General features: G+C 31.3%; 2 protein-coding genes and 1 pseudogene across 2 annotated transcripts; all 3 read right to left on the minus strand.

Annotated features, from left to right (window-relative positions):
- Window positions 1–665: 665 nt before the first annotated feature.
- Window positions 666–2,315, minus strand: LOC111634729 (endothelin-converting enzyme 1-like). The gene is made up of 8 exons (XM_023379565.1): window positions 2,262–2,315; window positions 2,088–2,174; window positions 1,862–2,010; window positions 1,506–1,719; window positions 1,330–1,428; window positions 1,180–1,257; window positions 1,004–1,107; window positions 666–903 (listed from the first exon to the last, which is right to left on the minus strand). Exons 1-8 carry the CDS (start codon window positions 2,313–2,315, stop codon window positions 789–791), a joined length of 900 nt encoding a protein of 299 aa, XP_023235333.1. The 3' UTR covers window positions 666–788.
- Window positions 2,316–2,710: 395 nt separating this feature from the next.
- LOC111634755 (endothelin-converting enzyme 1-like) lies at window positions 2,711–10,901 on the minus strand. The gene is made up of 21 exons (XM_023379596.1): window positions 10,872–10,901; window positions 10,467–10,561; window positions 10,248–10,363; window positions 8,112–8,267; window positions 7,618–7,704; window positions 7,319–7,527; window positions 6,238–6,369; window positions 6,064–6,150; window positions 5,838–5,986; window positions 5,482–5,695; window positions 5,306–5,404; window positions 5,156–5,233; window positions 4,980–5,083; window positions 4,814–4,879; window positions 4,625–4,668; window positions 4,315–4,526; window positions 4,084–4,218; window positions 3,922–4,008; window positions 3,702–3,850; window positions 2,952–3,147; window positions 2,711–2,875 (listed from the first exon to the last, which is right to left on the minus strand). Exons 1-21 carry the CDS (start codon window positions 10,899–10,901, stop codon window positions 2,711–2,713), a joined length of 2,610 nt encoding a protein of 869 aa, XP_023235364.1.
- Window positions 10,902–11,004: 103 nt separating this feature from the next.
- On the minus strand, window positions 11,005–11,599 carry LOC111634756 (annotated as a pseudogene).
- Window positions 11,600–13,966: the final 2,367 nt, after the last annotated feature.

The following is a 13,966-nucleotide window of genomic DNA, read 5'->3' on the forward strand; positions in this document are numbered from 1 at the left end:
AGCGAGAATTGGCATTTAGAGGGCGTATAGAATCTATTAAATCTAATATAAGAGAGTTAATTATATTGAACTTGCTTATTTATTAAGTGCGTTAGATAATCTATTAATTAAAAATACATTTAGAGAAGTCTACGGTTTTTACTGGCTTATCGAACAAACGAATACGAATGGACCCTAGACCATTGCTGACTGATTGCCCCTGGAAGTCGGCTTCTTATAGAAACACAGCTTCCCTATCATCAAATGTCACGTCACGCTACTGGTACCACTGTATTTCAAACTGAATATTTTCTCTGCTGCTATTGATTCCTTTGCTTTGCATATACTCCTTTCAAGGCCGCAAACTCTCTAATAGAACGTCGAGCATGATTCCACTGACGTTTCAAACGCCATTGTCAAACTTCTAGGCTTACAGGATGGCGGCGCTGAACGTATGACGTACACGTTGAAAACGTTGGCCGCAACCTCTCTATTAATAAAATATTTTAATTTTATTTTATATAAGCTCGATTTCTAAAACAAATCATACTTAAAATGGCAACTGGTATCTTTATAATGAGTGTTTCTTTACATATATCAGTAATGAGAAGATACCTATTGTATAAGATATACTGTACTTAAGACATATTTGTAAGTTATAACACAATATACATAATTGAACGATTAAGATACAAAATTACCTAATGAGAAAAACACATAGATCGAAGGTAGTGTCGTGAAAAGATAGGGAAAGAGAGAGCAAATACAGTCGAGTTTTACAGACAAAATGTTCTTAATAAAGGCAACTATTATTCGAATAAAATTCCCATAAAAGTAATAAAGTTTTTCTTACCAATACTATTAAATTCAAGTGAATTAAATATAATAGGATGTGCTCCTCCAACTCTGAAATATGGTAGCCATCTTCAAAATAATAATTTGTTTTAATTAATTTATGAAATTTTGAGATAAGTTTATAATTTATTTATGTTTGTTAATATATTTCAAAAGTAAATCAACATACTCAGTCCTGTCATTTTTCTTTCCATAAAACGAAGCATCTTTTTTCTCTTTAAATTCATTTAGTTTGTAGACGTTTTCGTAAAAATTGTCCGCCATTTCAGGTAACTATTAAAACATATAGTGACTATTATATAGCGTACATGCAAAATACACAACAAAACGTATTGTTGGACATACTAATTTATAATATTCGTCCAACTTTTCAACGTCTTGAGTCCAAGGTGGTAAACCTATGAATGTCACCATGTGATCCAACTATATTAAAATATATTATATTTAAGTGTTTGAATAAGCATAACGTTAGGAAATGATTAATTTTCTACTTACTTTGTCTTGAATTGCTTTTCTGGTTGGTTCATCTAACCATGTCGATTGATCGACCAGTTCTTTCTTAACTTTTACTATATAATCGAACATTTCTTTGCTCTAACACGGGGAATAATATTAAACTGTTGAAATTTATGATACATTGAATATATAATTTCTCACGATTATATGCTTACAGCAGTGTTCTTATATTTATATCTTCCATATAAATAATTGAAAACTGGACCAGTTGTTTCTCCTAGATAGGCTTTACATATAACCCAATTATTATACTCAGATTCTATAGGTAATGGGATACTATTAGGGTAATTAAACGTTTCATCTTCAAGAAAATCTTGAATATCAAGAAATTCCATTGCAAAAATAGCACCGCCGTAATTCAACAATAATCTAATATAAATGAACATGCAAACAAAGCTATTTAAATGAATGAGAAAAACGTAATGAGATATTCATTTACACAGAAAAAACATGCGAAAATATTGTATAGAAGCTAATAGGAACATAAGAAATTGACCAAAGTAAATCGAACCTTTTAGTAACTTTATCATTCTTGAGAATTTCGAAAGTTCTTTTAATACATGTTTTTCCATCTAACAAGACTTTGTCGTCACCTGTTATGACGGTGTTTGATTCTAGAAAACCATCAAACAGATTATTGAGAAAAGGTAACCAATCCACCTAAATAAGCATAAAATAAAAAAAGGAATAGTTATAATAAGGTATGTGAAAATTTCTATTAATAAGTAAATACTTACTTCCGGATAAATCGATTTTAATTCATTAATTTTTACTAACTGACGTTCCTTATTATCTATTTCCAATTGATAATATGATTCTGTTAACTGTACAAATTTTAAATTAGATATTTACATATTTATAAATAAATCTTATATATATTAATACCGAAAACTTATTTAGACATTTCATACATCAGAAAAGATTTCTTTAAACCAAAGTATGTCGGAAATTTCTTTCTCTTTCATGTACAANCGAGCGCCGCTTACAAAATAGAGGCGCTCGACGTTCAACGTTCACGTTTTAAAGATGAAAACTTCGGCCATAAACTCGCTATTAATTCAAATTTAAAATTAACATACTTGGTTCTATCATTGTTCTTCCGATAGAGTGAGCATAACTTCTTTAATAAGAACTTATTTAAATTATTCATATTTTCAAAAGAATTGTCAGTCATTTTAGGAAGCTATAAAAATTTACAATAGACGTTATTAAATATAAATAAATAAATTTATATATAACATATAACGAAGTCAAATATACTCTTTTTCTGTACATACAAATTTAAAGTATTCTTCTAATTTTTCAACGTCTTGAGTCCAAGATGCAAAACCCACGTGTATTATCATGTGATCCAACTATATTAAAACATGTTTAAAAAGTGTTTGAATAAGCACAACGTTATAAAGTGATTACTTTTTCTACTTACTTTGTCTTGGACTTCTTCTTTGGTTAATTCATCCAACCACGTCGATTGATTTACCATTTCTTTCATAGCCATCATCATATAATCGATCAGTTCTTCGCTCTAACACAAAGTAATCATCAAAATATTAACATTACATAGTATATTTTATTACTAAAGATGAAAATTATCTTCTTACAATAAATTTTTCTTCTCTATACTTTCCATATAAATAATCCAAAGCGGGACTAACTGTTTGTGTAAAGAAACTTTTACACTGAGACCATTTTACATTCGTAGCTGTTTTATGTTTTAACTTTAGACTACTTCCTTCAAGATAATTATACGTAAATAACTCTGTCAGAAAAGCAGAACCGCCGTAATTCAATAATAGCCTAATATAAAATGAATAAGTAATTAAATAAATAAAATTAATTAACTGTGTTTAATTTAACAACAATAATGATTAAAGCTTTAACTACATCAAATAAATGTATTTAAATTCATTAACTGATAAGAGTTATAATATTTTCTTTCCTTGGCGGGTCAAAAAATGACCTCCAAGAGTACATTTTTTATCTAGAAACCTTCAAACGTCGAGAAATGCAGCCAAATTGAGGGTTTTCCTGTACGTATGGAATTTACTGTGTCTGTGGGGACACGATTTTATTCACCCTCTTTGAAGGTTAATATCTCCTGTGCTTTTTGTAGAAATTTTCTGAAATTTTGCAGAGAGGTTTGTGTATTAAGGGCATTGATTCTATTAAATTTTGGTAGTTAGAAGTAGGGGAAATCATGTGCCATATCTCGACTTAATGAAGGTTTTACTCCATATTAGCATTTATAATATTTATAAAACTCATCTCTATCCTCAACATTAAGCTTTTGCCATTATATAATAATTAATAGTATAAAAATTTTTATGAGAAATCGTTTAAAGTAAAAAAACCTTTGAGAAATTGTTCCATTGTTGAGAAGTTCTAAGATAGTTTTAATATATGTTTTTCCAAGCAAGAAGACTTTATCGTTGCCAGTAATAGTGGTTCCTGTTTCTAGAAAGTCTTCAAGTAGATTTTTTAGAAAAGACAACCAATCGATCTGAATAAATATAAAAGAAAATAATTATAACAATTTATGTGAAAACTTTTATTAACCATTCAAATACTCACATCTGGATATATCGATTTTAATTCATTTATTTTTATTAATTCATACTCATGATCATCTGCCAATAATTCAGAGGATGGACGTGAAATCTACAGAAATTTTTAATTAAATATCTATATAATAGAAAGTACTAATATCGGAATAAATATTTAAACATTTAATACATTAGAAATATAATTATGAAGCCAAAGTATGTCTTCGATATCTTTATCAGCGGATTTATTACTACCGAAGAACGAGGCGATTATACGTAAAAATTCTTTATTCGGAGAAGAAAGTGCAGAATTAGGTATAGAGATCTGAAACAAAAGAAAAACAGTATCAATCGTTTGCTTAACTTTTTTATATATTTAACTACAATATATCAGCCTATATAAATAATCACAATAGCTTACATATATCACATTTTCACTCGTATTTAAATAATTCGAATAAATGCTTATCAATAACGGGGAAGAGATGAAGTAAGTTTTAAATTGCTTGATATAAACATCAGGCCAATTATAAAATAATCGTCGTTCATTAAAACTCTTATCGATCAATGGGAAACCTCCAGCTTCAATAGCTTTATTTATTATCCAATATAATTTATCGTAATCTAAACCATCTATAAGAAAAGAATACATATTAATAATATTTTATTTTCTCATCATTTATCATTTAAAATAAAATTCCATTATTTATATCCNAGTTTTTTTTTTTTACTATGTTTTAAAGGAAAAAAGGGAAAAATCAGAGCCAAGTAATGGCTTTCGTGACAATGAAAATTATCAGACGTCACGAAAATCATTGTTTGTTCCATTATTCACTTAAACAGTGTATAAAACTCTAAACCGAGCAGATTTTATAATTTATTTATGTTTATTTTTATATTTCAAAAGTAAATCAACATACTCAGTCCTGTCATTTTTCTTTCCATAAAACGAAGCATCTTTTTTCTCTTTGAAATATGGTAGCCATCTTCAAAATAATAATTTGTTTTAATTAATTTATGAAATTTTGAGATAAGTTTATAATTTATTTATGTTTGTTAATATATTTCAAAAGTAAATCAACATACTCAGTCCTGTCATTTTTCTTTCCATAAAACGAAGCATCTTTTTTCTCTTTAAATTCATTTAGTTTGTAGACGTTTTCGTAAAAATTGTCCGCCATTTCAGGTAACTATTAAAACATATAGTGACTATTATATAGCGTACATGCAAAATACACAACAAAACGTATTGTTGGACATACTAATTTATAATATTCGTCCAACTTTTCAACGTCTTGAGTCCAAGGTGGTAAACCTATGAATGTCACCATGTGATCCAACTATATTAAAATATATTATATTTAAGTGTTTGAATAAGCATAACGTTAGGAAATGATTAATTTTCTACTTACTTTGTCTTGAATTGCTTTTCTGGTTGGTTCATCTAACCATGTCGATTGATCGACCAGTTCTTTCTTAACTTTTACTATATAATCGAACATTTCTTTGCTCTAACACGGGGAATAATATTAAACTGTTGAAATTTATGATACATTGAATATATAATTTCTCACGATTATATGCTTACAGCAGTGTTCTTATATTTATATCTTCCATATAAATAATTGAAAACTGGACCAGTTGTTTCTCCTAGATAGGCTTTACATATAACCCAATTATTATACTCAGATTCTATAGGTAATGGGATACTATTAGGGTAATTAAACGTTTCATCTTCAAGAAAATCTTGAATATCAAGAAATTCCATTGCAAAAATAGCACCGCCGTAATTCAACAATAATCTAATATAAATGAACATGCAAACAAAGCTATTTAAATGAATGAGAAAAACGTAATGAGATATTCATTTACACAGAAAAAACATGCGAAAATATTGTATAGAAGCTAATAGGAACATAAGAAATTGACCAAAGTAAATCGAACCTTTTAGTAACTTTATCATTCTTGAGAATTTCGAAAGTTCTTTTAATACATGTTTTTCCATCTAACAAGACTTTGTCGTCACCTGTTATGACGGTGTTTGATTCTAGAAAACCATCAAACAGATTATTGAGAAAAGGTAACCAATCCACCTAAATAAGCATAAAATAAAAAAAGGAATAGTTATAATAAGGTATGTGAAAATTTCTATTAATAAGTAAATACTTACTTCCGGATAAATCGATTTTAATTCATTAATTTTTACTAACTGACGTTCCTTATTATCTATTTCCAATTGATAATATGATTCTGTTAACTGTACAAATTTTAAATTAGATATTTACATATTTATAAATAAATCTTATATATATTAATACCGAAAACTTATTTAGACATTTCATACATCAGAAAAGATTTCTTTAAACCAAAGTATGTCGGAAATTTCTTTCTCTTTCATGTACAAGAATTGTTCGAACAAATTGACAAGTTTGTATAATTTATCTTCTTCCATCCATGGGACAAGATGCGGACTAATCTGTAAAAGGAAAAAAAGCTCATTTACACAGAAACTAGTCAAGTTTACTTAAGCACCACGAGCATCTTAAATGGCATCATACGATATTCAATCTCTCTCCACATTTTGCGTAGCATCAATTGGAAGAGAACATTCAGACAATGATGTTCCAGTAAGACGTGACTCTAATCTCAATTCCACAATATGAGATTGTACCTCGATTAACATCTGCCCAAATATTGAATCGGGAGTTGCTGAGGTCCCAAATCTCCAGACACGGCGTTCTTGGATTTCTTTATAAAGTCAGTGTCTATGTCTCCTCCACTGTAGATAATGATCGAAGTGTTAAAGCAACGAATAAATGATTCCCGTGCAGTGAAGCCTTACAGCTTCGTGGTACCCCAGACAGATTTGAATTTCAATATTTTTACTAAAGTAATGAGTTTCTAAAATATTGCTTTGGGATACCCTGTTGGTGGGACTCCAGACAATTTTCTTTTATGCCCATAGGATAACGTGCCACTGTTCCTGTGTGAATGTGGCGAGAGGTTGAATATCGCTATTATGTCATTCGAGATACTCGTGTTGCTTACATTCAACTATGTCTATGACTCTTCGGAACTCGGGGTCGAATATCTTCAGAAATTTTTCGGGGGTGAACTATCCTGTATATATTGAGTCCTTCTCTCACCATCTCGCTTCTGGCCAAACTTACGATAATCTTTTAAAACGGCAGGCACTTTTAGTGCCCATAGGCCAATGGATCAGCCTTGTAGAGTATTGAGGCACCTGTATAACACCTAAATAAAGATCAGTTTCCCAAGGAAAGTCTTTCATGGAGGCATCATCCCCTTTGCAGATGACCCACGTATTCCGTTACTACATTCCACGAAAGCAACGATCACTTCATCAATTGCGATTGCTGTTTAGGTCTGATCTATCAATAATATAAATACTCGAAATGACTTACGTGTATTATATTTTCACTCGAGTTGAATGGATTTACATCAATTTTTATTAAAAATGGAAAACTCGTGAAGTAAGTTTTGAATTGCTTCAAATAAATATCAGTCCAATTAAAATTTGACGATTCTTGAGGATACTCTCCAATCAATGGAAAACCTCCAGCTTGCCTAGTGATATTTTTTATCCAAGCTTTACTGTCAGGATTTAAACCATCTATATAAAGAAAAACTCATTAATACCCTTTTGTTTCCTCATAACCATCACGTGAAATAAAAAAAAAGTCATATTTATTTGGTGATTTACCGTAATGCATGCAAGTATGAAAAGCTCTCATAACGTTTTTTACACTTCTTGGCAGATCTTTCTCCTCTTTTATTAATTCAAATATTTCTATAAAAAAAAATAAAATATTATATTATATTTGATTCGAAACCATTGTCTTCGAAGTAATTTTCCAGTTCAGCAATGTCAATTATAATATAATTTAACAGAATTATTTTTTTTTTAATGAAATGCCTTACTTATAAATGGCAATTTCTAAATTAGAATTTCAGTTTACGTTGTGTGTTTCTTTCTCAAAAACAAAGCACTGAAATCTAGTATTGGGTTCGAGTCTCACCAATGGGCTGATCGCGTGAAGTTTTCTGGGTTTTCTTCATGTGTCTAACACCTAAATATGACCCAGTTTACCATGGGATGTCCTCTCTCAGACACCCCACTTGGCAGATCGTCCTCGAGTCGCGTTATCTTATACTATCAATTTTAATCCTTTGTCATAAACAGAAAATTATACAAACCTTTAAAATCTTTATCTAATTTATTATATAGAATAGTTGTAGTTGTAACTGAAAATTCATTTTTCTCGTGTTCTGCTATCCATCTACCACAACTGAATTGATAAAAATCTTCACAAGGATCAACCGACTCATTTATTGAATTCAATATAGATTTAGCTAATTGAGTAAATATTAAATTTTTATAAATTATATACGAAAAATTATGATTTAAACTTTAAATAAATTTGAATTAAATTACCAAAATTTATCGGATTCTTTAAAATTATATCGGAATCTTCCGTACGAGAATCTTTTAACTGAGATTTTATCGCTTGAAAAATAAAATATATTCAATAAGAATAACGATTCTATTTTAGCACAATCGTGAAGAGTGAGTCAAAAATGTTTTTAAGATGCTTAATGCTAGCTAAATCTAAATCATTACTATTATGTATTAAAACAGTAAATATACTATTTATTACGTATGTTGTTCGAGCTTAAAACTATTTCATTACTGGAAAGGCTAAGCGAGTAAGCGAATTTACTAGCCAAGTATAATTGGTACTCGCTATGTGTGTAAACTCGTTCCCTCTTTCGCGAATTTGCAACTAACTAGTAAACAAACCCAATGTACAGTACTGTCTTTATTAATGTTGTTATGTCGGGCCCAGTCCCTCACTAACGCTAAAATGACCCGCTTGGTGCCTACAGGTGAAATAGTTAAAGAATAAAATGACATTCATTCTTGGTAGATGAAATTGCTGTAGAATTCAACTGTCTGTACCCTGAACGTGCTGCTAAGTTTATATTTATCTAACATTAAACATTTTAAGATACTCGAGTTTTCGACTTTTGACTAACCCTGTATATAATCAATAATCATATTAAACAGTGAAATCTTAAAAAATATATAATTTATTAATAATTTTCTTTTAACCAGGGTTTCTTAAAAAGGTCGGTATTAACCCCTTAGAGGTCGATGAATGTTTAAGCTGAACCAATAAAATGTGAGTCGATACGTGACGAAGATTGGTAACCCCTGTGTTAAATTAATAAATATTACGATGAAATAAGAAATAACAATAAACTTCCTTACCCACAACTACTATTAAAATTACAGCGATGACAATACAGCTTATCAAAGTCAAAAAAGCTTTTAGAGTTATACATAATCTCTTGTTTTTGTTGTTACTTTTTCCCGAAAATCTGTAATATCAATTATAAAGTATAAGTAAATATAAGTCACTGAAAATCATAATGTGAATGCATTTTTGTAAAATCCAAGGTTTCAATAAGTGAATTCGTTTATTGTAATCACGGCTGTTATCAGTCCTACAATGTTATCAGAATTATATATCCCAAACCACATAAGTTAAACACACACTAATGTAACTTTGCTTATAATAATCAAAATTTCAGTTATAGTTATCATAACGTTCAGGTAAATTGGTGTCCTTATCTCGTTATTTCTATACCTGGCTGAGAAGGAACAAACGTTATTATTCTTTACGAGTTGCATGTTGGTGGTGGCCAAAGTGGGATTGTACAGCTGTACTTATACAATTTATATTTATAAACTTGGTACACACTACTTACAAATATGTTTTTGTAAAGTTGACTGACTATTTTATAATGCTAAATGAATTGTAAACATAACTAGCAACGTAACCTTAAAAGGGTAACTAAACGATAAGAATAGTTACATACTTAGGCGAACAGACAGATGGAGAGAAAATCCGCCTGCATTATATGATACTCACACTTAGCAGGCAGTAAAGAGGAAAGAACGATTTAAACGGGAGAAAATTTATTTGACATTCTTCAGAAGGTAACATTTTCGCCTCCAACGATCAAGATCACTAAGTGAGATAGATGCCCAGAAACCTGCCAAACTTCACTTCTTAACAGAAATCGTTTTTTAGGGAAGAATTGTCATTANTTCCATAGTTATCGTGAGCAATTTTTAAAGGAAATAACTCTTTCTTTTAACATAATATAATTGAGATTAAATATTCAGACTAATTTCACTAAACACGAACAATGTAAATAATTTTTTTTTCTCTGGAAAATTTATCTTTTTAAATTAGTGGATATTAAGATATGGCCTTATAAAACTAGCGAAATATTATAATATTAATAACAATAAACATTCCTTACTTGAGGGTGAAACTGCTAATACAATTACAGTAATAATGAGACTGAATATCAAAATCGAAAGTGCGATTACTGGTATACATAATCTCTTATCTCTAAGTATATTTTTTCTCAAATTTCTGTAATGTTATTTACAGAGAATAAATTAGTTAAAAATGAAAGATGTAAATGATTTTTCTTTTGTGAAATCAGAGTTTTTAATATTCATAATAAAATACTCACGCAATTGCACCACTAACTTCGCTATCATATACAGAAAGTGGTCTTGTATCCATCTGTTCGACTGTTACTTTAAAGTAAGTATCATCCGGTATTGCCTAGATAATGCAATTTGTAATAACTCATTGAATTAGTATAATACACAAAACATACAGTTAATACAATGGAATATACTTGTAAACAATGATTAATTTCAATGCAAGTATAAATAACTAGTTACACTCCTCAAAAGTGAAATATCAACATCGCAAAGGAATGCGCTTGGGCACATTGCAGAACAGATAGAGGTAACAGAGATATGCAAATGAATGAAATAACAAAGATATGCAACAGACACCTGTTTAACGGACCGCTATATAGTGTGAGGCATACTATCAATGAAGCGATAAATGATTGCCTGAGGAATACCTTGCCAAGCTGAGTCCACTGCCGGTGCATGTCATCTACAGTATTTGGCGGTTGTCTCCATTTCACTATGTGGCGTGCGGTCGGGCATTAGCTTGCTGGAAGACCGTCGGATACGGCCTGCACCAGTGGCTGGCTAAACGACAGGCCCCACAATTCGTGTGACGTACTTGGCCTGCTATCAGAGTACCAAAAATGTGCACTAGGGCTGTTCGCTGATCAGACATGATGCCTCTCCAAACAATGATGTCCGCTGTTCGGCCTATGTTACGCTCGACGAAAAGGGCCGACACATAGCATTTCCCTGAATACTGCCACATCCGTCCACGTCATTCCTCCACAAACAGAAGTGGGATTCATTCGTAAACAATACCTGATGTCATTCCGTGGTTCAATTGCGATAACGACGACACCACGCCATGCGTGTAGTCCTGTTTCGAGTGGTTAATGGCACTCCCGTTGCTGACTGCCGTGTGTACAGCCAGACTTCATGCGACCTATTGCGAATGTTTGGGTGAATACAGATGCACCCATTGACGGGAACAGACGGCTTTGATGTCATGTGCTATGGCGAACGGGTTCCGACGGGCCGTTAGGCGAATCTGCCAGTCTGTGCGCTGGTACGATCCACTTCCTCTTCGGCGTGTTCGCAGATGCTCCTGCATCCATCGTGTCACACATAGCTAGATGGTACTCACGTCGTGCCCAACACGCGTGGCAACTGCTCGCATCGCCAACCTGAGATCGCGCAGCTCCAGTATAATGTCTCATTCCCCAGCCATTAACTGATGGTATTCAGCATGCCGTCATCTCCGAGGCATTTTCTACAGTTATTCGACAGTTCCCCGAACCGTTGCTGATAGCATTTATGCCCCGAGCCGGCTGCTAGTCTTATAGCCCGAAACTAAGTACCACATGATCCGATGCGTACACAAACTTAATCATTTTCATATCTCTGTCACCTCTACAGGCCCTGCAATTTGTGTGGCTACGCGCATTACTTCTTGGTGTTTCAATTTCACTTTTCAGGAATATATTTAATAACTTCAAACTTTCAATTGATGGAGATACAGGAGACTTATCAAACTGTATTGGAACGACAAAATAATTAAGATCACATCATTAAAAGACTAATATTATTCGTGGAATGCATTTCGGTCATATATAGACCCTCTCAGCCACTTTTGTATTGATACGTGCAAATTGCAAACTTACATTATAACATCCAAATTTAAACTTAATGTATAAAAGTACAAAAGATAAAACCAACCTGCATTGTTTTAATTTAATTAGTAAAGTTTACATGGGTAAACATTGCTAACTGTCCGTAGGCTCATAGTCATCTGGTAACAAATTCTTCGTATATTCTATCAACAGTTCACACAGACACTCTGTATTAAGTGGTTGTATAACTATATTTAACAGAGATTCCTCTTGGTGAGAATTGTAAAAATGGCTGAAGAGGGTCTACATATGATCGAAATCCCTTATTAGGGATTTAAATAAATATATATTTATAACTTTTAGTTTAAAAATTTAACCGTTAAATATCAGCCATACGCGTCTAATATTAAATTCCCAAATTTGACAGTTAATATTTCCAAGACCGACGAACCAATTTGGATGAAATTTAAAATATTTAGTGTCTGAGATGAGGAATACGGGAGTCTTAAATTTTGAATGAATTCGTTGGATTGTTCTGGACTTATGCAATCCCAAATTTTGCATTTTTTCCACTAGATTTACAATGAGATTTTTATTTGTTTGTTAAGTTACGGCAACGCAACACTTGGACGATCTGCCTAGGGGGTGCCTTCTGGGAGGTTTTTTAAGGGTAACTGGCCCTATTCAGGCGTTACAGACGTAGAGAAAACCCAGAAAACTCCACGTGGCTATCCTGTCCTGAAGAGGTTCGAACCCACTACCGAACCCTCAGTGTTCAGGGAACGGAACCGTTTGACCCTTGGTGGGCCACAGAGATTTTCGCAACACCAAGCTACCGGAAAATCTAGGAGTCTGCGTATAGTTAATAGCTTTTGAGAGCTGACCATGTCTTTTGTGATCCTTTTGACGGTTTTATTTTAAAATATTGATTATTTACAAAATTATAAGCCATATGCGATTACTATTAATCTATTAATTAATACAAGCATAATGATTTTAAAATAGAACCTATACTCTTAGCCCGATCTGCATCAAATTTTATATATTTATTATCTGAGAAGTTTTAATTCTATCTTATTATGAGGTTATACACGACTGAAAAATACTTAAAAGTCCATTAAAAAAACTGGTGAAAACCAGATTGAAAAACTAGAGCTCAGCATAAACTTTACTTTTTAACCTGGTTTCATCAGTTTTTTAATGGGATTTAGAATAAATTGAGATTTCTAAAGATTGGAAAGTATGCGAAACAGTATCCCAGTTTATTCTATTCGTGTTAATTTTGTTCCATAAGAATATTCTGGTTACAATTTCTTTTATTTTCAATATAAAGTAATGATATTTTTAATAAAAATTTACAAATTATATAAATTCTTACCTCCAAATAATAAACTGACTTTAATTTTCTAGTTTATAAGCTTCTTCTGGATTAAAGTAACTTTAAATGCCGATTCATTACAAATAATATAATTATTAATGCTACATTGCAAATTAAACCGAATCAAATTGTTTTTTAAAAAACAATATTGTTATAAATTATTTTGAATGTATTTTTAAGCTATAATAAATTAAAAATCATTATCATAATACAGAATTTGTAATAGTTATTTAACGTGTTAATAAAAAGACTTGTCATGTAATCTTCGAATGCTGGCCACTAATCTTGCATTGCCTTGTAAAGGAAAAGTATAATATACAGGGACAAGCCACTACAAATTTAAGATGGAGAGAATATATTTTAAATGAAATAAATTAAAAATATGATTATAAATTGAATTGCAGCTCGGCATTTTGATGATGTTATAATAATAAATAATTGCTAATTTGTTTTTTAAAAATATCTGACTTTGCAATGTAGCATTAATTAGAATGAATCAACGTATTTTATTTATTCTATTAATAAATAAGTAGAATAAATTATTAGCAGGAGATAA

Source organism: Centruroides sculpturatus, unplaced genomic scaffold, assembly GCF_000671375.1.
Source record: "Centruroides sculpturatus isolate CEXI.00-Female unplaced genomic scaffold, Cexi_2.0 scaffold462, whole genome shotgun sequence".
NCBI lineage: Eukaryota > Metazoa > Arthropoda > Arachnida > Scorpiones > Buthidae > Centruroides > Centruroides sculpturatus.

Bases quoted from the DNA above. Each gene is read 5' to 3' on its own strand.
- LOC111634729 (XM_023379565.1), bottom strand. From the start codon at position 2,315: ATGAAAGAGAAAGAAATTTCCGACATACTTTGGTTTAAAGAAATCTTT. The intron at 2,175-2,261 runs GTATGAAATGTC...AAATTTGTACAG, and splicing joins TTAAAGAAATCTTTTCTGAT to TTAACAGAATCATATTATCA. The intron at 1,108-1,179 runs GTATGTCCAACA...ATGTTTTAATAG, and splicing joins TGGACGAATATTATAAATTA to TTACCTGAAATGGCGGACAA.
- LOC111634755 (XM_023379596.1), bottom strand. From the start codon at position 10,901: ATGCACCGGCAGTGGACTCAGCTTGGCAAG. The intron at 8,268-10,247 runs GTAAGGAATGTT...TTACTCAATTAG, and splicing joins ATTAGCAGTTTCACCCTCAA to CTAAATCTATATTGAATTCA. The intron at 5,696-5,837 runs GTTCGATTTACT...CATTTATATTAG, and splicing joins AATGATAAAGTTACTAAAAG to ATTATTGTTGAATTACGGCG.